We start from the raw sequence: 24,897 nt of genomic DNA on the forward strand, positions 1-24,897 counted from the left end.
GTCTTCGGAATCTGGATCTGGAGTTTAGTGCACTCTGGGTGCTTTTCTAGTTATTTGGAGAGAAAAAAGAAGAACAGCAATATGCATAAAACTTGTGTCACAGAGGAGACAGCAGCTGAAGAAAAGCTAGTTTCATCACCAGCTGTGTGTTCAGATCTTTTAACTTGTCTCATATGGGTCCTAAGCCTTTTCCAAGACCGAGACAAAGCCTTGCCCAAGAAAGGTCCAGCGCTAAGGAAGAAAGCGAGTAGCAAGTCGAAGCAAAAACAAATAGCCAGAAATTGTGGTTTGCAAAACTGAACGGACCACTACCTGCCTCATTGGGTGGGCAGCGCTCAGCTTGTGAACGACTGCCCTCAGTAACCAAGGGATCACTCCCACTCACAGAAACTAGATGCCATCCCAGCATTAGGACTACTTGCAATTGTGAGGGCTAATATTGTTGCTGAGGGTGAATGCAGTATTGTGGGTTGACCATAAATGAGAGAGAGGGACTCACAAGGCTGAGAGGGAGCCACTCAGTTTCCTCCTCTGAGGTTGGGAGGTGCTGGTGTTACACCATCAATACGATCGTGTCCTGGGGTGCACTACTCCGAGAAATTGGATGGATGTTGGTTTAATGCAGGTTTTCTTGTCCCAGTCTGTGAGTTGAGGTCTGCCTTTATGAGGCTGGCTCGCAACCAATGAAACTATTTGACCGCAAGAACTTGTTCATCCACGGTGACATTTGACTCCAACAGTTCACTGTTATTGCACATAAGAGCTTTGTGTATGTATAAAGGGTGAGTTGCACTCTTTCTAAACAATAAACCAGTTTGATATTGGGATCATGCCTGAACTGAAAGGGAGAAGGACCATCGTTTCCCTCCATCACACCGAGGTAAACAAGCTCGATGATCATGATATTGATCTGAGGGTGTATCGTCTGAGCTCTGTTTGATCCTACGTCATGTTTTCTCAAGTCAATTTTCTGTTTTCTTGCTAGTTCTGAACAGAAGAGGGTGCGTGAGCAGCAGGATTTAGAATCACCGCTCAGATATTTTGAAAACCTTTGTAAATCCTGATCCTCAGAACACCCCCCGCGCTTCATCAGCTCTCCCATAATGCTTGGAAATTCTCGAGCTATTGAGCTAACAGACAGACAAACCTGCGGCGGAGGTCAAAAATGAAGCTAGCTAAAGCGTACGGTGAAGAACAAGGACAGACCGATGGGTAGGTTAACCAAGTGTAACAGGACTCAAGTGAGCACAACATGCGGCGCAGTCGAGTGAAGGATAAGACCAATATCATTGTTCCCGTAGCAGGGTGGACGTCAGTGGCTCCAGCGTAATGAGGGTGGCTGAGACGATGAGTCGCTGGAGAAGCGGTAAAATCTGCAGCGTTGGTGAAGAAAAGTAACACACTGGCTGCAGGTGAAGCGCATGTGAAGCGAGCCTGCGCAGGTCAGATTAAACGGATCATTTAGAGGAGGTGAACGCCTCTGTGAATATCAATTAGCCAGCCGCTGAATAATTAAGAGCAGGCATGTTTTTTAATGAGCCCACGAGTGCAGTTTGAGCAGGAGTGGAGGTGGAGGAGAGGAGGGAAGAGTGATGAACGGCAGGATTTTGCTGCGTCAGGCTCCCCACCCACAGCTCCTGCCCTCCTCCCCACACCTGCCTCCCCGAATGCACCCGGATGCTCCCTTTCTGACTGTTTGCAGGGGAGGGGGGTTCGACAGGGGAGTGCAGCAGACAGCCACTTTGACACACAGTGAGCATCCAAATACTGTAATGGCCAGACGTATCTTTGTCTCAGTGCAGCAGATAGGCTGAAATCCATTTGAGGAAAGGTGACAAGCTCATTTCATCCGTCACCAGCGGAGATGTCTGCATTAAAAAGAAGGAAGGCCCCGCATTTGCAACCCAGCGTGGCTCCCGCATGTTTATAAATCATTTATGATCTGACACGGCTCCGTGATCACATTAACCCAGAGTCATCTCCAACCCCGGCGCGTCTCCTTCAGCACCAACTCAGCCTGACACACAGGCATAATAATCAATGCTGCGTCCACCAGCATGTTTGCCTCACCACGGACCTGCGTGACAAGGCTGGTGACAAGTTACTGCTAAAGCCACGAGCCAGCAGCTCAATACACCCGCACATCGATGGCAGGGGTCAAAGGGCAGGCCAATGTGAAGGTGACACGCAGTTAATTGGCAGAGCAGGTGCGCGTGAGGACAGGTACGGTCAAAATGGAGACGAGGAGAGCGGTGACACAAGACAGAACACGCACCGTTGCTGGGAAGCGAGCGGAGCCCATGGCCTGTAGCCAGTTGAACTATATCGTCATTCAGTGACATGGTCATGTATGAGCAGCATGTTTCAAAATGATGACTGTTGCACACAGTGTGGCGATGACCATGACACGATGAGGATGGGCCAAACCAGCAGAGTTCCTTTTCACAGAAAGACTACGATGACATCTAATTTAAGACTCTTCACTACGCAACAGTGCACACACAGTGGCATAAATCTGATGCCTCCGTCCTGCATCTTCCCCCATTTACCCAAGGTCGGGTCCCAGGCGCAGCAGCTGGAGCACAGAGGCCCAGATGTTGCTCTCTGTACCGGGGCATTGCTGAGGTGGTCCCAAGCCAACTGTCGTCTCTCTGAGGCGAGCAGGGTCTGGCCCGGGGCCACGGCCTGCTGAGAGATATCGACAAAACACCCCACCAGGGAGGCGTCCAAGAGGAGCCGGATTCTCTCCGACTCGAACGCACTTGCCTTTTGGCTCAGCTCTTTCTACACCACGGCCGACAGATAGAGTCGCTCGACTGATCCGTCCATTTTCCTGCCTCATGAACCACACCCTTTGATAACTGCTAACTCTTTGCTGGACTTGTTGCACAAATGCAGTTTTATTCCATCCAGAGCAAGACGTTAAGAATATGAATATACGTTCAAGCAGCTGCATTCAACACAGTTCTGAGCCTCGACATCCTGCGCCAAAGAGATAAGTGATAGTGACACTGACAATAATGGAGCAGGGAAACATCAGCATCCCAGTGTCGAGAGACAAGTGACCCGAGGAAGCTGATATTTCCCAACCTGAACCACGGTCCATTCAGCACCTCCAGAGGAGAGGGAGGGAGGGAGCCTGCTCTCAGACTACTGCCCAGGCTCTTGGCACAGTCTGCCGCCAAAGTCAATAGAGTTGTGCGTTTAAAAGGCAATCAGTGGAAGATCAAGTGGACATGATGGAGTGTAAAATGATACCATCGCATAAAGCCCTTAATGGCAGTGTTAAACACTACACTTTGAGTCACTAATAAGACATAAGCCATTCCACATTACAGCGCAAGTGTCATCAGGACGGCACCATTTGAGAATGGCTTTCACTGAGACATTACAGAGGAAGTTCTCCTTTGAGCCCCGAGCCATCTGAGATTGGAAACAGGCACCTGAAGTGAGCTACACGGGACTCTGGCCAGGCGAAGGGTGCAGCGGCTTTCTTATGGTGATACTGTGGGAAGTGATCTTTACGATCATGAACCTTCACATGTGGACACTTGAACTGTGCCGAGGAACGGAAACTCTCCAATCAAAAAGCTATCTGACAGAGAAGAAAGCAAAGGGCGGAGTTGATGTTTGTTGACTCAATGACATGAAGAACCTTTGAGCCCAAGGATGAAATCTCACTCCCACCTTCACCCGTCATCACAATGAGCCGGAGCAGTGGTCAGAAGAGCCACATCAGGCCCGCGAGCCATAGGTTCCTCACCCCTGTTCACGAGCAGTGTTGGGAGCATATCCTCGGGTGTGGTGCGTCGAGATCATGGCGGCACCACAGACATCACAAACAAGGCCAGGGGGTTTTATCTTAAACACTCTCATTAGAAAATCCCACTGTGTTCACTCAGGGAATCGAGTTCTTCCTCATGGGTAATGGGCATCAACCGATTGCCCTTTTGACGGGACTAAGTCCAAGAGTCAGCAGACATACAGAGGACACAGAAATTGTCCCTCTCACAGTGAGTAATGATCCAGTGACCCCAGGGGTCGGAGGACCACATGACCTGCCCAGGACAGGGACCAAGAGGCCAGGATCTGGGGCCAAGGATGTAGGTGCTTTTCTCTGTTTGTGTATAGATCCTAACAGCTGGCTGTTTACGTTCACAGTAGAATGAAGCATCCTCGTGGAGTCTTCATTACATCAGAGCAAAGGTTAAGAGAGGGTTCTCCCCAAACCAGGTGGTCCAATTCAACCACTTCTCTTATGGGTGCGATCGTCAGAAACCAAACAAGCAGCTCAAGCCCCTCAGCTTTCGCTGGAATCTCACGACAGGACAGCCGCAACATCTGCCACACACGGATTGATGGGGGAACAGCTGATTGATCAGCTATGGTTTGGGAGCTGCCTTTATCTGCGGCCCGAGGGACAGAACCTCTGGAAGTCCACGGTCATCTATCACGTCCAACACAGCAGAGAAGGCGGGTCACACATTCATTTTCATGACATGGGGACATGTGTGACGGGAGGCTGAGGCTTGCTGAGAGCGCGGGCACGTCAAGAACACCACGGCAACACAGGGAGCGGACAGACAGAAATTTACTACGTCGGCGATTGGCCACCACCAACCTGAGGGAAGCTCTCGAAGATTGAAATGTATTGTCTCAAGAGGGAAGACAACTAAAAATGCACTCCGAGTCCAAAATGAAACGATGGCAGAGACGATGACACAGAATAATACAGTGACAGTGTAAAAAAACACTAAAATAATGACAAGTGAACCCCTCATTTGTCACAGTATGAATTCACAGAATGGACAAGCAGCTAACACATAGCCAAGCACTATTCACTCCACACGGCCCTAAAACAGGAGCATCCCGTCGTCATCCCCATTATCAGGCCAGCAAAAGGTCCGGCTCTACACACACGAGAGACATCTTTCATCATTGATAACGTCTGCAGAGCAGCGCTCAGCTGAGGACATGGACGGAGGCCGAGCAGCGTGAAGCAGTGGATCAAAATAAAATCGCACTCGCCACACATCCAGAAAGAAGTGAAGGGGGGATAATTCCTGCGCTTGACGGCAAAGGACAGAGTGAGCCACCTGACAGTGGAGGAAGCGGCTGTCTCTGGGGAGGACAGAGGAGGCAGGAGGGAGTGTCTGAATGGGAGGCTGGGAGAAAGCTCCCAAGACAGGAGAAGGTGAGAGGAATGTTGAGCAGGGTGAAGGGAATGGACAGGCCCCCCGGTTCCTTCACCTGGACTATCTGCATATTCACGAATCCTGCGTCAACGCACAGCAGGCGCTCTTCCTGATGATGCCAGGAGGGGGCCTTGGGACACCTTCACCATCTGTCTTTCAAGTACATGTCAGCGAATTCAGGGTGACCCCCAATCAGATTCACAAAAGTGTGAACAGAAAAACTGGTTCTCAGCAGACGGGAAACATTCATTTGCGTCTCACGTTACGCTTCATGTCTCGGTCTACACTCACTTCAAGACACTTTCTGTCAGAACACACAGCACATACAAGGCTCGAGAGTCAGGTGTCGCACCAACATTTGTTTTACACACAGAGCATTTCATGCAGGTGCGCGTCATGTCATCGCTCATATATATATATATATATATATATATATATATATATATATATACGTATATATCTACACATATGTATATAGGGGTTGGCTACTGTATTATACTATATGCTGCATCGACACCACAGTCTTTAAATGAGGTATTACATTATGATGAAGTGTATAATGCTTTGTGTTTCAAAGGACTATTGGCAACTTTGGGAAAAACGACACACAGCTCATCCACACGGGGGCGCTACTGAGCCAGATGCTTGAGGAAACATACAGTACAGTAAGAGACAGGTTCAATAGTAGCAATGGTGCATTTGAGAAGCTAAAATTACAGAAGCGCATGCACGACACTGCATCCAAGGTCTGTGGCTACAGTAAGCAGAAGGCTATTCCTTGGCATCAGTGACCTGGAGTTACCTGCCATCATAATGTGTAAACACGAACAGCAGAGAGAACAATTGTTGCAGTGTTGTCAAGTCGGACGAGGAGGACGGCTGCCAGCTGTGAATCCAGTCTCAGCCCAAGACAATGCCCACGGCTGATGCCTCTTCATCCTGTCTGTGTTCGGACGCAGTACGGCCAGTGCCCTGTCCTGGCAGCACGGTGAACCATGGCCCCTCACTGAGCAGGCCTGTGACTGGGGAATTCCTCCCTGTCCAGGGGAGACTCTCCTGACTGGGTAAAGCTTGAGAGCAGACTCCAGGAGTCTGTTTTGACTCTCAACATATTTTAAGATGACAACACAATTATTCATCAATGACGCCAAAACTGTGATCAAAGATCAAAAGGTCATCAATAAAAATAAAAAAAAGCAGTCATAAGCTCATAGATAGAGGTATTTCCAGTCCTTCCAGTGATTGGCTCCCCACACATGAAAGACAAAAGGGCAAAGAGCTTCTTAATGACCTCCAACAAATGAGGAAGAAAAGCCTTGAAAGAAAGACATGCGCCCCCCGCTGAGTGTGTGCGGCAGCAGACTGACTGTACGAGCTGAGCTGTCAGGAAGGAAGCTTTCCTGACACCAATATTCATCCATCAATAGACGCGCTGCCGCTCCCACCACTGCTCTGGGCCACTCACACAGCCAATTAGCTGACAGGGAAAAGCCTGCTGGTGAGTGCCAGCCATGGGCCCGGCCAATTAAAAGTGGACCTCCCATCTGAACCCAGGACTGGCACGGCTTGTGGGCACCACACCCCGGACAGGGGTGAGCTGCACTAGGCATGATGTCGAGGACGCTTGAGTGGATCGTGTCCAACAACCAGGAGTTGGAAGTGTGGTTCCTTCATGTCAGATGGGAAAGGATGTGAAGAACAAGGACAGGCCATGGCAGATGGAAGAACTTCAAGACAGCTCAGCGTCCAACAATGCAACTCTTTGGCAGTTTGCATCATTCACAATTTATGATATCAAATCACAGCCTTTTATGATATGTTTAACTCAAGAAAGTATGAAAGTGGCAGAGTTGCAGCTTGAAATCAAAGTCCAATCAAAGAACTTGAAGCAACTTCTATCCTGAACATTTATTCTTTCTTACTCACTGATGCCAATAGTCCAAGGCTGTACCTAGAAAATCACCTCAGCTACAATTAATATCTGCCAACAGACTTCTCATGAAACATGGAAAAGACGCAGGGGAAGACAGGCCGGCCCATTTCTCACAGTCTCTATGGCCAGAGTTTGGATCAACCTCCACCGAACACAACATGCACAACCTGAATAATGTCAACATTCCATCTGCAAATCGCCAGACAGCTTTTTATCTGGACTGAGAGCCACAGCAGCCTGACAGAGGTGACTCTCTCACAGCCAAAGATTGGATGCAGTGTGTAGCGAGGAAATCCAAAATGTATGTAAATCACAGCGTACCACTTCCTCCTTTATCTCCTTCACGCGGGGACCTCTTCATCCCCCCAATCTTCCCCACAGTCGGTGATGTGGAGAGAAAAAAAAGAAGTTGAGAGAAAGGGCTCAACTTATGATTCATTTTTGCCACCAACAGGCAACAATTCAACAGCCAGGAGTTTCCTTTAATACCTGGGAAATTAAATTGGCCATTATCATTCGGGTCCAGTCGTGTGTATCTGAACTGCAGTAGTGGGAACAGATGTACACCACGTGGCAGGATAAGGGAAACTGGCAGCTCAGGATTCGGAGGAAAGGGGCGGAAGAGAGGCAGAGGAGAGTGTTGAAGCATGGTGCAATAAAAATGTTAAGCTTTTCCCAGAGTCATTTTCAAGTCAGCCGAGCGTCAAATGGAACACAATTTAAGGAAAGAGTGGGTACTGTCTTCTCTGCTCAAGCTCCATCAGGGTGGACGCATGTGTGTGGGGGTGAGTGTGAGCCACACCAACGTTGGGTTCAGGTTTTCTTGGTTCATGCTTCAGCAGACAGGAAACATTCCAAAATTACTAGTGCTGTGAATTGACTAACACTGGAGAAAACATGGCTGACACTGTGGAGCTTTGCCCAGCAGTAGTTCTGACTTATCCTGAAAAGCAGCTCCAATCCAAAGAACTGAACTGTTTATTTTCCAACAGATCAGAGAGAAATCCATTCCAAACGAAAATCTTTGGCTCATAACAGAGACAAAACCGGTAAATTCAAGTTTTTGTGAAAAGGCAGCAAAGGTGCTCATGTGACTGAACTTAAGCATGAGACTGAGTTAGAGTCTAAATCATCACCTTCGACACAAGATCAGCTATGGTTGTAGGGAGCTGTAAGGTCAGGACAGGAGGGGGACCAGGGACGTATTCACACGCACAGCGTTCAGGTTTCAATGAGAGGTGTAACTTCACCCCTCTCGATGAGCGATGCCTCTCACCAACGTTATCAAGCACATTTATTCACTCAAGTGTTGAATTTGAATGTCAGACATAGCAACTAAGGTTAGAATGATTGAGAAGTTGTTAGCCATGTGTTAGAAAGCAGCTCTTAAAGCTCCTTCCTGTGATGAATGGAGATGCTCACAAGAATTCTGCCAGATTTCTGTATGGAATTAAAAAGATCACGGGTCAGTGGCGACCTCCTTCAATCACAGAGATGCAGCAGAAATAGTGCTTTGAAGTGAAGTGTCTTTCAACGGAACGTGCAGTGTGGGCTGGAAATGGGCCAACCTCCTGTTCATTTGATCCTTCAGGTGTTCTGTCACTTCAGCTGTGCAGAGGAACGTTGCTATCGCGACTTGTCATCTTCCTGATACCAAAGCTCAAGAGCTTCTTCACCTCCATCGTCATGGTGCGCCCACAGGATCCACCTCCAGTGACCTCACCAAGGCTCAGTTCCGCTTCTGGCTTTAACTCACTTAGAAGTGGATTCACAATGACTTTGTGTTGTGATTCAACAGAACGACCTTTGCCCACGATAAAATGATGATTTCATGCTGCAGAATCCAGCATCACTCCAGAGACGGGTTGGTGACACTTGTGTGAGATGCAGTCATTGGATCCAAACAGAAGTGGTGTAGAAGATCCAGAGAACAGCAACTCAGTCCTGACGGAGTCATGAATAATGACGAGAGCACGACCTCTTGTCTGTCCTTTCTTGCATCAGACGAACCAGTGTCACCTGCTCCATCCTGCCACTGCTGTTATTTGGAGGTGGAGAAGATTGATGACTGGCAGATTGATTGAAAAGTCAGCCTAAGGGTTGCAGAGAGTGTCTCGGTGAAACACTGCGGGCAGAGTGATGGACTGGTCGTTGGGTCACATCAGCTCCACAGGGAGCAGGGCAGTTGGAAACCAAAAGAGACTGATTTTATAAAACAACAACTCAGGAGCCCGTCAACGACATGCAAGCTTTCAGCAGACAGGGCTTCCACCAGAGGCCCTAAGTGGGAAAACATGCCAAATTGGATGCCAGCTTTTTTCAGCGGGACGCGCTAAATGTCTGATCCTTCAGTGGCCGAATCAGAGTGCCCTCATACTGGCTTCCAAGAAAGGGCTGTTTCTCCACGGTCAATTCAATAACTAACTCGCCATCGTGGACCCGTGGCTTTCTGGCCACATTTGTTTTCTGCAGCTCATTCAAGTCACAAGACAGGCATTGGTCAACACGGCATGGACGAGCGTCGTCGGGATGTTCCACACTGTTCTGAGTCCTACTGGTGAGCACTATGAGCCAGTTTCTGGGATGAAGAGTAGACACTCAAGGCTACACTTGCACGCTGAAGCTAACAGACAACACGATGGGAAAAGCTTGAAAACACTTCAAGGCAGAAGACGGTGAGAATCAGGTGGAAATGAAGGGAAGCAAGCAGATGAACAGCAAATTGAGCCCAATCATGAGAAGGCAAGGACAGAGTTGAAGAGCAAAGGAGGACACAGACACCGGTGTGATAGTGAACAAGGACCAGAGAAGAAGTGAAGGAAGGACATGACAAGATGATACAAGAGGATGAGAAGTGAGTGAATGATATTTCACTCGGGTTAGTTTTTATAAAACCACTCAATTGATCTGCTGCGGGAGCCTGAGATTTGCGACTGGCCGTTTTGATCTACTCAGTTCTCCAGTACGGAGGAGGTACTTCTGCCTGAGTCCATCTGTTGGTGAAATAATTCGACGATTAGAAGACACTCACTAGCGTGGATAACCACAAGATAATGCCCCAAAACAAATACAGTGTCTGCAAAGCCACAGATCCATAATTTGGGCAATTTTGATCAAATTCAGTGAAAAAAAGGGCGAGAAAAATCCTTTTCACGGAAACCAGTTTGATGGTTCCACTGAATGTGATGGTCATGGAGCATTTCTAGAACATGCAAAACAAACAAACAAACCACGACTTACAAGAATACCACAACCGCAGGCTTGGAATGAAGTAGCAAACTGGACTTCTGGATCTGGATCTCAGCTGAAGCTCTTGGTGGGCCCTTGACTGACTGGCAGAGCGCTCAGAAGCACTGACGCAAACCCTGTTTTTGTCAGACAACAGAAAGCAAGGAGCCCCAAAACACAGATGTCAACGAGAAAACCCTCAGCTGGGACATTTCAATTACTGGTGCACAAGCTGGCCGACTGTTGCCAGTCAGCTTGACGTAGAAGAGAAGTGACGCCAGCTGGAAAAGCCTCAGAGACGGGGAGTCCTACAGAGAGGAAGGGTTACCTCCTCAAGTGGAAACTGACTCGTTGGCCATCGAGAACGGATACAAGTTTGGAATGAACTCACGTCGACGCATGAACCCAGTCATTCAAATTCAGATTTGTCAGCAGATTTATGATTTTTTCATAGCCTCAACAACTGGCTCAGTAACATCGTGTGAAACTGCACATTGGATTTATTCTGGACACGATCACTCGTGACCATATTTAACTGCCCCACTTTCAAGAAAGGCCTGCGCAACATGGAATCTTCTACTGTTGGAACAGTTCAACCCCCCAAGTCACTACATGAGCCCACCAAGCGGCTGACTTCAGATACCTTTCTTCCTGGAGCCAGAGACACCACAAGTCAGTCATCTGTCACATTTCCAGTCTCCACTTACTTTGCTCACAAACCCAACGCATCAGAGATGAGATGAACAAGCATTACTGCAGGAGGTATAGCATTAGCTCACATCTCCTATGACGACGTCATAAACAAAGTTGGTCTGCTGACCGAGGGTTAGGGTTAGAGCTCCCGATGTCTCAGTCCTATCAGTCGACGGGGACTTGAGTTACAAGTGAGCGACTAATGAACGTGAAGCCGATGTGAACCCAGATAGCAGACGCAAAAGTTCACTTGTAGCTCGCCTTGGGTGTGAGAATATGTTAGCAATGAAACAAAGATGTGCGGTACGCTAGAATAACAGGCTAACAGTAAAGCACACAGGCGATACCACAACCATGCAATGTCTTTGCAACGCCACAGATCTACGAGACCAACAGCAGGTCCAGCATTATAAGCGCAGCTCCAGTCCGAGATGAGAAAAGCTTCCTGAGCTGCCCATCTCACCGTCTCAGTGGGTCGACGCGTGGGCATGGCCTGAGAGAAGTGTGCCGCCTAGGGCCATGTCATGTCATCAGGCTATTCTTCAAGAGCACAAATTTGAACTGAAGTTCGAGCTAAGCATGGAAATATTCTCTGCTTTGCTGGCAGAAATATTTGAAGCAGACACCTTCTAATTCTCATACCACTGCTGAGTAAACATTCAGCATGACCAGAAAGTTGTGTCACATCTTGTTCCCTTCCAACTCGCTGAATGAAAAGAAGAATTCTATTTGTAGTTGTTTGCCTCGTAGGAAGATAAGTCTCTTTATTATCGAGCTACATACCATGGTTGGGCACAGAATTGTATCGGACTCCAGGGTGAGCACACTTCTTATAAAACTCTTTCTCTGTGGTCGCCTCCCTGGCTCAGTGACGGCTAGCTCTGACGGTCACCTGACACCCAACCATCCAGAAACCACAGGAGCGTGCAGGAGCTCCGCTTACTGCCTTACTGAATGGCTTCAAATCCAGGCGGGGAAAGTTGAGCTGCAGTGATATGTCACAAATAAAATATTCTGACCACACTCTGAACCCATGTCTTTGGGCTATTCTCCTGCGTAGGTATAATTGGAATTGGTGCAGCCATGGTTGCAGAGGTCATGGTCATTATACGGAGGCATGGGGAGGCATAACGGTTCACAGTCGCGCTCTCATCGAGTGTGAAATAGAGGAGGGGCTCTCGCCGGCTATTGCTGTTCAGTCTGACCTGTATCTTAATGAGGGGGACAAATCAATAGCCCGCTGGAGAGAGAACACGGAGAATTGCTGCACAGACAAATGTTTTTTTCCATCGGCAATGAATGTGGAGCGCAACGTTGGGGTCAAACAACATTCAATAAAAAAACACTCAGGTGCACCTCACCGCAACATTTGGACATTTTGAGAAAACACCTCCTTGTAGTTTCTCGGTGGTGAAAGAATTCTACTTCTTTAAAGGAGTGCCAAATGTACAAATACAAGGCAGCTGGGGACAAAAATGGATTATAATATTGATTCAGACTGGTGAATTCCAGCCAGGAGAAGAACTGTTGGATAGTCCAGGACGGGAAGATGAGATTACACAGGAGGTGTTAGGCAGAGCCAGAAGAAACAAGTGAACTAATCACCTCGGAAAGCTCCATCAGCAACCAGATTATCTGTGCTCAGAACAGCAAACCTTCACCTCTCCCAGGAGCTCCGTCTCCATCAACTTATTGACTTGGCAGAGCCATCAAAACCAATTTCCCTTCCAAATTACTGATGCTATTGTGACGCGAGGGGCCGACATTTTATCTGTTGCGTAACCAGTGGAAGGTCGTAAATTTCAAGCCAGTGAAAACTAGATGAGGCGCTGAAGCCACGAAGGGAATGACTAATTGCTTTAATTATACGTTTGTTATTTAGACGTCCTCGGTCCCGTGGGCTCTTGTGATCTGCTCCAGGCTGGCAAGGACACACCCAAAAACAGTAGACCCAGTCATGGGAAGACAGGACTGGTGAAGACTAATGAACTTGGCGAGCCAACGCCGGCCCACTTGGTCCAAAAACCAGCTGTAATTGCTGAGACAGATCATAATGGTGCTGATGGAAAGCTGAACTGGCAGTGGACGGAGCTTGAGCAGTCATGGAGCTGACCCTTGACCGCCAGCTGCCCATCAGGGCCAGGACCACAGCCAGCGAGAACTGCTTCTGAGGGGCACCAAGTGAAATCCAGCGGCTCCTTTTCTCAGAGTTGGACTCAATTTAAGTTCATCATTGTTTTGATTCTTTTGAACATGGGCCTGTAACACCAATCGAAGAAAACAAATTAGTGCAAGTTGTGCTGAGCCCATTATTTTTACAGTTTACCCATCCTAGCGTTCAGCTGCTCAGCATGCTGAATCAATGACGGAGACATGAGTGAGTGGAGGCTGACTGATTCATATGCATTCCACAGGGAGTTTTTAGCACTCCAATTGTGTTGAGAGTAGGGCTGCAACTGACGTCTATTTTGATCGACTAGTCACTGTATATGTGTGTATAACACCTGCCTGGTATTAAACGCATTTGGAAACTTTAAATATGAATCTCTGTGTGTGTACCTGGCATGTTGGCCCTCACTTTTGTCTTTAATGTGACCACTGTGATATGCTTCAGGGTGCGATGGTTCTTTTGCGTCAGTTACTCTGCAGACACTGCAGATCGCGCGTGCACGGAAAAGAGGGTGATGATTATAGAGATTTGCTATCAGGACTAGTAGAGCAAGATTTTCAAAGTGGATCATATGAAACCTTAAACCCTCCTAAGGTCCATTTATGCATACAAATTTGGATACAGTCTGTGCTCTGTGTAAATTTCCTCTTTATTTCTGCACGGGCCAAACGGAGCAGTACCAGTGGAGACCATGGGGGGCAGTGTTGCTCCCCGATAGTGAGACAGGAAGAAGACAGAAGAATGGTGGCACCTCTCCGTCCTCCAGTGGCCAGATATCTCAGGGCCTCAGCGACCAGCGCCTCCTACAACGCTGCCTCCGTTTCCTCTGTTGTGCCAGAGCTACAGGATCAATGATGTTATAAGAAAATCATCCACATCCTATTTTTATCAAGGACAGAATTACAGGTAGTGAAATTAGATTAAATTAGTATATAACTTAATTTGAATGAAAAATGTGGATCAAACTAAAACATGGCACAAACTCTCATAAAGTGTATTCGCATCATGTTGTTTAGACACAGATTTTTCACGCTCCAAAACAAAGGAGTATCCCTGAGGTGACAAGTCTAAGGTCACAGAGTTGAAGACCCCAGTCCAGCCTGTCACAGCGCTGCGACTCATCCCCTCTAGCTGCAAGCACGTCCGTGCTAAATTTGCAGCACACATGCAGCGGAGAGTCTTTTCAACAGTTTGCACCTACAAACCAGTTGTTAAACACTTGAAAGAGACTTGATTCTTGTCTCACTTGACTACAGCACATATCAACAGACAACAACAGGCCCCAACACGTTTTCTCTTCAGCCAACATGGCCCTCTCGATCCCCTTTCCACTTGAAGCTGAAAATAATATCTGCAGTTTGTATAAAGCTAACTGCATTTTCTGTGATTTAGCTTCTTCCTACCCACCTCTAAAGTCTAAATTAGATCAGTGTGGGAGCCATTGGTTTGTCACTCCCAAGAACCCTGCACCATCACTTCTTCAAAAAGTAGCTTAGATTTAACGGTGGAAATCTGAGCTCCCTTCACACAGGCTAACCCCCCCACCCCCACCCCCACCGTCACGATGTCTCTCAACATGTTATCCTCTCAGAGTAGATCGCCCTTCCAACCGAGGGATCGCTCACACACTTTGTCCTGTGGCACGGAAGGTTCCTCAGTGTCTTTCAGGAGAAATGATTCAGTTTTCCATTACCATGATGAGTGTGTGAAATGAGCTATATAATCAATTGAAGAGGTTTGTAAACAGCAGACACACTGCTGGGATAATGCATTTGCTTATTTAAAGCTACATACGGCTGCTGCGTGCAACGCTCCAGTTTGCTGCCGTTGTCGGTAATTTAGAGGAAATGAAGTCACAGGTGGCTCAAGTGAAGTCAGTTTTTATACCACGCACGCACTGGAGAACAACGTGGATGATTTTGTCCCACTGATGCTGTGGATGTCTGGTGTGATGTGGCTTATTCTCTTTTGCGCGGGGAACATGGAATTAAAGGAGGGTCAAAGACTCACATAGATGTTCACACGGCGCTGCTCATCCTCAGCGGCAATTTTCTCCTTCAAGATGGCCTGCTGCACACTCTGCTGGGCTGCATCACGCTCCGCTGACAGGAGTCTGGACACTTCACTCCGGACATGGCTTTGAGCTTCAGCCTGAACCTGAGCCGACGATCTGGCCTTTTCAGCCTCCAGCCTGGAGAGGGAAATCATGGTTTCACTTCCCAGAAATGACTGTGCTTGTGTGCACAACTCCACATTGATTGATGATTGTTCCAGTTCGCCAACTCTTTGTTTGCGCTTTCTTCTGTGTTTCAAACACAAGTCACCATTGGAAAGCATGCAACACTCATGACAGGCTCAGGGAGCAAATCAATCCCACCGAGTCATTTTAACCTGCTCGAGACATGAAAAGAAAATATGGATCGACTCAAATATTGCAATACTTGATTCCGCTATATTGCATTGATATTTTTGCTGCAATACTGTAATACTTGTATCTATATTGCTAGTTAATACAAGATACTGCACTTATTTTCCAGATTAAGGGTGCGATTCATTCCACTGTTGGACTGCCACATTTAATTGAAAGACTAACTGGACGGACTTCATAACATCAACTCGTTTTCATGCACATAATACAGTACTTCATGATCTGATTCTTCAAATGATGGTCCTCACCACAATATACCGCTGACCACTGCTGTATCAGGACACGTATTATGTTGCAAGATACCTGCCAATACACACAGCCCGACATCAAGCCAGTGAGGAATCAACAGGAAACTTGCAAAAGCCAAAACATTACAGGCTGAAGTGGATGTGATGACAGACAGCCCATGTACGTTTGTGCTTTTTGCTCCAAACATAGAACTTAGTGGAGCTCGGCATGTCTTATTCAAGAGGCAGCCATGCCCGTCTGCCCTTGACTAAACTAAAAAAAACAACTTGTGTGTCGCACGTTTTACATCATTCATCAACATGTAAATCAAATTTTCATTGAACATGATGAATCCCAAACACTTAAAGAATATGATTCCCCCAGCAGTGATTACTTCCCCAAATGAAGATGTCTACACTCAATAAAGCACAAAACAGCCTTGACAAGCACCAGTCATCCTCCTCGGTTGCCTAGCAACACACTCATGAGGTGAAATCACAGCGACTGATCAGAGGGTCTTCCTCCGCCAGAATCCACACACTAATGACAACATTGGTGCACGAAACGTTCGAGGCCGGATCCAAACAAGTCTGAGATCGATCATTCAACTTGGTGGGGAAACTGCCCCATGCCCATCACCCTTTCCCCAGCCTCTCCCCCTAAACCTAACCCTGAGGCTTGACCTTGTGGGGTCTATCAAACGGGGGGTGTTTTTCCCCAAAATTGGACCTCACTGGAACAGATATGCTTAAACAGACACCAACTATTAGTTAAATGTCTGCATGTGGGAGGAAACCAGAGTTTAGAGATTCAAACTCGGCAAAGAAGAGACCTAACTCAGTCATGTTCAATCCAATAGCCAGGGACCACGAGGTAGGGCTGCAGCAGAGATCCACCTCATTGGAAAAGGTACAAAATAGGTGGTATATGAGAGACTACGTTTGTAGCCATTAAAAAGTCAGTTGTATCAATGAACATAACTTGCAAGGTCATAAGAAAAGTCTCATATCTCGCATTCTTCACTTCGTCTGACAGCGTAGGCAAGAAGAAGTGGGACAGAAGAAAGAGCAAGACTAAGAATGAGAAAAAAAGAAGCAAGAAAATCACAGAACAAATAGGAAGAAAACAAGTATGTTTCCTCCTTCTGATTCGTCGGCACCGTCACAATAAAGGACACAGTGTCCAACAATCTCCCAGAGTGGTAGCAACAAGAGCTTCCTGACATACAGTGTAGACAAAACACTTGAGGATTGAAAGGACTTCAGTCAATAATCGTCATCCAGGGTGAAAGCTAGTTTTAATTAGCCTGCAGGGTCTAGTTCGGAAACAATTCCTCACATTTGAGGAGCCACTCTGACACAGAGAAGATGGTACAAAGCCACGGTTCTGTCACTGTGACCTGACCACCACATTGTGGAGCTAATCAGGGGCAGGTCTGGAAGGTCCTGAAGGTCCCATCGGGTTTCAGCTGTGGACAATTGAGGCTAAAACATGTCTAATTTATCCCAAAGACCTTGGTTGTTTCTCCAACTGGATGGAATTGTACAAAGCAGGGAGGGTTTATCACGATGCCAGCGTCTTCACTTACAGTCTGGACGCAACTTTTTGAGACCGGGATGTAAACAGAGCAGGTCTGACAGCATTCATGAATAACAATTGACAGATTTTTAAACCGATCACCATCTGCTGTCGCTGCGCCTCTAGAAGGTGACAGGTACGTCTAATCAAAACAAATGCCCGGCGTCTCCACGCTGACATTTGCCCTGCAACGCACACTAAATAACAGCGAGCGACTGAGAGCAGGAGGAGACGGAGGTGAGGATGTGAAGGGAGAGGAGCCGCAACAGAACACGTTTGGCCCTGAGGCAGCCAAGCAGAGAGAGAGAGCTAGAGAGAGAGAGAGAGAGACAGGAGGAGAGAGCAGCCATGTCCAGTCGTACACTCGGCTGGCCTGCACACACTGGCACGCTCCATCCATCATTGTGTGCACGCACACATGCCTAATGACCTTTTCAACAGTCCCACTCTGCAGCTCTCCCTCCTGCAGCTCCCTTTACTCAGCTCAGCTCCTCAGAAGTTCCTACTGATTATTAAACAATGCTTCGCGATGACTCTGCGGCAGGCGGTCTGGGATTCAGTGCCCAGTTAGGGCAGGATAGTTCAAATAAAGGTGTCTGCTACGATACACCTTCCATCACATGAAGATGTTTACATCATCACATACTGGTAGGGACTTGAACTACACATAACTGCTCTTTGCTACAGTAGACTGAAGGCGCTCGTCCACTCACTGGAGGAATATGTTTGCTATCTTGGCTGCTAATGTGATCGAAACCATTCATTGCCAATTGGCCACACCAGGCGTTAAATGGCTGTAAAAAAAAAAAAAAAGCTTCGCCTCTGGTGCAGCACGACAGATCAACTCGGCGAAGGAAACCATTCCAAGTTCCCATTTGATCGGTCCAAGAAAACAGTCACTTTTCAAAGTTGTGTATTGCTGATATGATTACCGCCACATGTGGCATCGCCTAGTCAAAGTACATTGTGTTGGTACGCCATTCTCATGGACGACAAGGGAAAAGACCAGGAGTCGGCCTCTCTTCCAGCAACTCAGCCCACTCCTAAACCACCTCCAGCGAAGATGGTTTGGGCGGACATTACGGAGGAGGATGAGCCTCGTTTTTACGAGGAGGAGGTCCACCTCAAGATTTTCCCCGACGACGACGACTTGGGGGTGGTGGACGAGGGCGAGAGTACTCCAGCAGGGTCTAGCCAGAGCAGGTACCCGATGGATGAAATGGCCCAACTCTTCCCTGAGTGTCCCTCCCTGTCCAGGCGGAACCAGAAGAGGAGGATTTCTCAGTACCTTTGTCCGCAAAGGCAGCGAGAAAGGCGTCCAGACCCTCAGCCATGGTTCCTAAGATGACCAGGCTTTGGGCCCACTGGGCTTAAGACCCTTGATGATCAAGGCGCCGCCTAGGGTAAATGCCGTGTATTCCACTGTGGAAGGTGTCGATCCCACCAGGGGGCTGCCATCTCTGGGTGACACGCTTGGGTTTTGTCTGGCGCCCAACTCCTCTCTCTGAACTGGCAGTAAGCAACGGCTACCTGAGGAGAAAGACCATACTACCGCCACCTTCCTGGACCGGGCTTATGCGTGGGGTATGCAAGTTCGGACCCTGGCGAACAACATGACCTTCCCGGCAGCTTCCATGGACAGGCTGTTGTTCGAAAAGGAATCCATACAAGGGGACGAGCTCCGGAGGATCCAGGTCTCTACGGCGGCTTTTCAGAAGATGGCACTGGCGGCCTCGGTGGATGGAGCGCGCACGTGCACTCTCACCCAGATGGCGGCACGAAAGCTGTGGCTCGGCAAGACAGGGCTTAAGGAACGGAGAAGCGGAACCTAATTGGAGCGCCAATCTCAGACGACACGCATTTTGGCTCCAACGTCTCGGGTCTGCTGGAGAAAATGGAGACGCAGAAATCGTCGGCCAAGCTCTCCGAGCACTTCCGCCTGGCTCAAAGGTCTCAGTCTGCTCGTTCCAGAGAACGTTTGGGCCAGAGAGACGTCCGTGAGGACCCCTTTCGCCCAGCCCTCTACCTCGCGGTAGGACACCCGGTCACAAGCGCCCAAGATCTGTCTCTGCTGCAAATAAACCACAGAAGAAGTATCTTGTGTCGTCCAATGCTTTTATTGCATGCGGGTCTTTGCACTCAGGTTCTGCTTTTACGTGCCGGCCTGAGCCCGGTTCCGTAGGCCTCCCTCGTGTTCAAGCCTCGTGTTCGCTAGCTAAAAAGGCTAGGATTACACTAGCTTCCTCGGCCACCGGCCATCCTGCACCAAGGTGTCCGTATGGGCTGTGTCCAGCGATACGTGCACGTATTCACGGATGCATCCCTGTCGGATGGGGAGGCGCGCTCGGAGAGAAGCGTGTGGGAGGAATCTGGTCGGATCCCACGCTGCACATAAACCTGTTGGAGTTGTTAGCGGTGGAGAAAGTGCTGGAACACTTAGCGCCGCGTCTGGAGGGTCATCACGTGATGGTCAGGTCAGACAACTCCACGATGGTTGCCTACATCAACCACCAGGGGGGAGTGAGAGCTCCCTCTTTGCACAGAGTGGCGGCTCGCATTCTTCTGTGGGCGGCCTCTCATCTATTATCTCAGAGAGCGGGTCACGTTCCAGGTGTGCTGAATGTGGACGCGGACAGAATGTCCAGAGGAGGCGTGTCGGCGGAAGAGTGGGGTCTCGTGTGAGTGGGCAGAGGCGGTCTGGGCTCACTTCGGGGTTCTGGTCGCGGACTTGTTTGCGTCAAGGATGAATTACAAAGCCCCTCTGTGGTTCTCCTTGAGGGTGTCGGACAACCCCACCCTGGGGGTGGATGCTCTGGCGCACGTGACGTGGCCGTAGGAACTTCTGTATGCATTTCCTCCGCTGAGACTGTTGATGCCGTTCCTTCTTCGTGTAAGGACGCAGAAGTTGACGGTGATCACGGTGGCCCCCGACAGTCCCGGCACCAGGTGGTTTCCGGACCTGGTCAGCTTGGCGAGGGGTCCACCCTGGACGATTCCAGACTCTCACGGGGCTCTGGTGCAGCTAATTCCGCCCTAGAGTTTGCAGGTGGTTCTAGAAGGGCTCCGTTCCAACCACTGCGGCTGCTTCACTGGATGTTTTGTCCTTTGAGACAGCTCTTCTTGTAGCCTTAGCTTCAGCTAAGAGAGTGGGCGATCTGACAGCCTTGTCTGTGAGCCCACGGTGTATGTCTTTTGGTGAGGGTTTGACCTCTGTGACCCTTCATCCAAACCCAGCTTTTAGACCGAAGGTCATCGCGGCTTCGTATCGGTCTCAAGTCCTGATATTGAGGGCCTTTTATTCCCCACCTCATCAGTCTGACCAGGAGGCTCGGATGCACCGGCTGTGCCCGGTGCGGGCCCTAGCTTGCTATGTGGATAGGACAAAGGACTTTTGTCTGACCGATAGTCTGTCTGCTATGGAGGGAACCTGAGAGGCAAAGCTGTCACCTCACAGCACCTTGCCCACTGGGTTTGTATGGCCATTTCTGCTGCATACAAAGCTGAAGGCTCTGTGGCCCCAGAGGGCCTCAGGGCTCATTCAACTAGGGCCATTTCCTCATCTGCTGTGCTTTTTGGAGGTGCTTCTATGGAAGACATCTGTCAACCTGCTTCTTGGTCTTCTGCTTCGACCTTTGCTCAGAACTATCTGAGAGACATGACGGACACTTCAGTGGCTCACACTGTTTTGTCTGTTCAGGGATCTTCGACCATGGCTGGACCCTCGGGTCGTTGATTTGGTTCTTTCCTGTCAGGTCTTCTGTAAAGCCATGCTAGGAGAGAAGTAATCCCTACGGCCTTCGCCATGGTTTTTAACCAATAGCGAAGGTCGTTAGAGGGTGGAGCACATATGAAATAGAAATGATGGTTACTCACGTAACCCAGGTTCTATGAATATGTGCGTAGCCCTCTTACTGGCTGCCCAGCAGGTCTGTTTCCGCTGAGTTCCAAAAGGAGCAGAGCGGCGGGAGCAGGGGAGAGTTATATGTGGTGGGTGGTGCCTTCCTTGGCAGAGAGCCAATCAATGGAAGTCTCAGGCCGAGGCCAGTGCCTTGATGTGGATTAACCAATAGCGGAGGCCGTTAGAGGGCTACGCACATATTCATAGAACCTGCATCATTTCTGCAAGGTTCGCTTGTCGACAGCAAGCGACCCCCCCCCCCACTGAGCTCGATCAGTGGTTTGGATTACGAACTACTGATAGTGTTATGATATTCTTTTAGTCGCTGGACTTCACAGCAAGGAGCTCAACTCAAAAGTGTTTTTGTACCACACCAAGCTCACAGTCAATAATAAGCCAGATTATAATGTCTACCTGCCAACAACATTCTTTACAAGACAGCCTCCACGGTTTGTGCCAGGATTTTTTAAAAGAGTCGAGGATCAGCACCCGCCCCAAAAAATGGACCAAAATGCAGCAGAAACCCTGGCTTCCTTTGTCACATCACAGGAAGTTGAAGTGCGACACCATCAACTGAGAATAAAGGAATTTGCCAAAATATTTATTTCACTTCTGTTTCTATTTCACAAGTTCTGTGGCTCAAATCACCCTGTTGAAATACACAAAACAGTCCAACCCAGAGGCATGAATGAGTGCTGCAAGTCAGGAGGTAACTAACTTCTCGTGTACGTATCCAGGTCTTTGAGTGTACTTTTTATCCATCGTGCAATAAATGCACTATGCACTGCAAGACTGGCTTTTCCCAAAACATTCAACACAAGATTGCTGACACACAAATGTTAAAGTGACACGAGTACATTTGCAGATGGAGGTTTGCAGGTGGACGTTCCTCACAGAGTCAACAGTCTTGGGAAAAACGTTCCACTGTTCGAGGCAAGCCAAATATGAGGCAGAGCACTGTGATGTCGCACCAGCAAGTAAAACAGTACTACTCGACTCGATTTAGGGAAAGGGCTTTTCAACTCGATGGTGTACTCAACGTGACAGCCGGTAGTCAGCAAAGCGAGCTTGCCAGGGCATACAACAGCTATTCTCATTGATAAACTTTGTACTTTTTGTTCTTGCAACCTAGTAGCTGACAGACTCCATCATGGAGAATAGACGAAAAATATCCAGTACTCAAAAATGCAACTGTACTTTGGTCACGGAAGAAGAAAGGTTCCATCTCTCGCCATCATCGTATTACTGCTCAGTCACCGGGGCGGTGGATATGTTTTTCATTGGAAACGAGAACAGCAACACGGTAGGTCGTAATAGGTGGAGGCTTCTGGAGCAGTAGAAGATGCAAGTGCAAGTCATATGAAGAGATGATAGAAAGGAACAGTGCGGAACTGCATCCTGTGCTGTGACTGAAGACAGAGGAAAAATGATTCAATGAAAAGTGAAACCTTTTCACGCTCTGATAGAGAGTAGCGACCTCTCCCGTGGTCCCCAGCCCAACTGACCGCCACCCTGTAGCACCAGGTGACACTGGTGCTACAGGGTAGAGGCAAGTCAGGGGGAGCCCTCGTCAGCACAGGAGGAACTTGGACGCGGTTTTTAACAGTTCACTTACAGGACCATCCATTATATCATTCCTTTCTCAACAGAAAGTAGAAACTCTGACCTTGTATCAGTCACAGGATACGTTTTTGTCTTCATCCGAGATTCTGGAGTAGTAGAGAGGAGTTGCATACATGGGAAGATGGCATCAGTACTTACACTATGCAAGGAAGGTCATCCACAGTGAATGATCACGCAGCGGTCAACGATAATACTGAAAGCCACACTGATATACACTGAAATGCCATGACATGGAGTGAAAAACAGAGGTGGCCTTCCTTCCTACCAACGTATGATTATTAACTCCAGGAGACCCCAGCAGAGCCAGTGAGGCACAAGGACTCCAACACAACTGCAAACTCGGACTCTCAAGTACCTCCAGACAAAGGCATTTATAAGACCCAATGCAATATTGATGTTAGGAATAATGCAGCTGAATGCTGCCCATGAATATTTGATGGAGCGCTGGCCTGGCTGTGATACACACGCTCCAACATCAACACCCATCTGAACTCAACGCTGTCCATGTGTTGGTGCAGCAATAAAGGAATTGAGATGAAGTGAATGAAAAGAAATTGGGATGATGCAGTGAGACGACTCAGTTACATGCAAGCCCTGATCAGAATGTGTTTAAAAGTAAAAAATAATTGGCAGCGCTGTCTCGTTCATCGGATCTGGTGCTTAAATTAGGGCTGTACAAGCGCCACAGTTTCAGCTTCACACAGTGAAATAGCCACGGCCAGTTGTAGTCGAGACTGTCGCCACATCTCCACAGTTGCGCCTCATTTCAGAATAGAATAGAATAGCCTTTATTGTTGTACAGTGTACAACCAGATTTGAGCACGACTCCCTTGGTGCAAACAATGTAAAAAAGAATATATCAAAACAATCAAGCAAAGCAGAAAACAACAAATAGGAACTAATAATATATACAAACCTAAAAAATGGAAGTATTTTCGGATACATCCCTGCCCAAAAGGTGGGAAACAACTTGTTTGTGGAGGGGGCGTGTCCAGTGTTACAGGCCCGTCATCCTGTCCTCCACTGCGATCAGTCATCATTTCATGTTACAGTAGCCTCGGAAGTATGTCGTGAGCACTGTGAAGTGGTGCGGGAGGACTTCATAGTCTGCCTTAAGACTGTGAATTTGCACCCCCTGTTCTACACACTGGAGTGGGGCATCAACACACACACGGTTGCCAACAAATGTGAACTCAGTGGTGATGGTGGTGGCTGGGTGCCTGCGGTTATCACCAACCACTGCACCATTTCACGGACTGCTTTTAGGGTTCAAAATGGGCGAATCTCACGCTGACGACATGAGAGTGGGCAGCTGCTTTCATCTTGGATCCTGCAGTTGGCAAACTGCAACTGCGATTCCACTTCAAACGGGTGCGTGCCATGTATTTCCACCATTGTACTGCCTAAACTTGAAATTGTCTGAACCCAGAGCACCATCTAGTGAACATGAGGACCCAGTTTCATGATCCCTCATCTACCCATCACTCGTGAACATGCATGTGCATCCAGCAAAAACTCCCCAGGTTCAGGCCATGCGCCCCGCTGGCATCGCTATTTGAGAGGGACTGACTTAGCGTAGGTAGGTAGGTAGGTCTGACCTGTGCGCAGCTTCTGGCTGGACATGAAGGCCAGCTCACTTAAAATGGAAAAAACACCCACACAAGTCTCAAAGTGAGGACACCCTGAAGAATCTAAACTTTTAAAGTCATTGATCAACACTGACATGAAGAAAAAAAGAATAGCCTCAGAAACGGGCATCTCCCCGTGGATGTCAGCTCAACATCTCAAATTTGACTAAGAATGTCCCAACCTGGACTTCAGCATGAACACCAAGTGGCAATGGTCGATGGTCCCACCTTCATGTACAAAATCGGGGCGCGGTACTTCACGACTAAGGTCCCCTCCTGTCCCAGAGAGCAGCCA

At 48.4% G+C, this 24,897-nt stretch overlaps 1 protein-coding gene across 3 annotated transcripts in view; it reads right to left on the reverse strand.

Annotated features, from left to right (window-relative positions):
• Positions 1–24,897, reverse strand: part of chchd3a (coiled-coil-helix-coiled-coil-helix domain containing 3a) — a 70,718-nt gene that overhangs the window by 32,848 nt on the left and 12,973 nt on the right. For all 3 annotated transcript variants that reach the window (XM_053863707.1, XM_053863710.1, XM_053863708.1), the window contains one exon: positions 15,230–15,410. In XM_053863707.1, coding sequence (XP_053719682.1) covers positions 15,230–15,410 — 181 coding nt within the window. The remainder of the gene's footprint in view (positions 1–15,229; positions 15,411–24,897) is intronic.

This window comes from Synchiropus splendidus, chromosome 4, assembly GCF_027744825.2.
Source record: "Synchiropus splendidus isolate RoL2022-P1 chromosome 4, RoL_Sspl_1.0, whole genome shotgun sequence".
Taxonomy (NCBI): Eukaryota; Metazoa; Chordata; class Actinopteri; order Syngnathiformes; family Callionymidae; genus Synchiropus; species Synchiropus splendidus.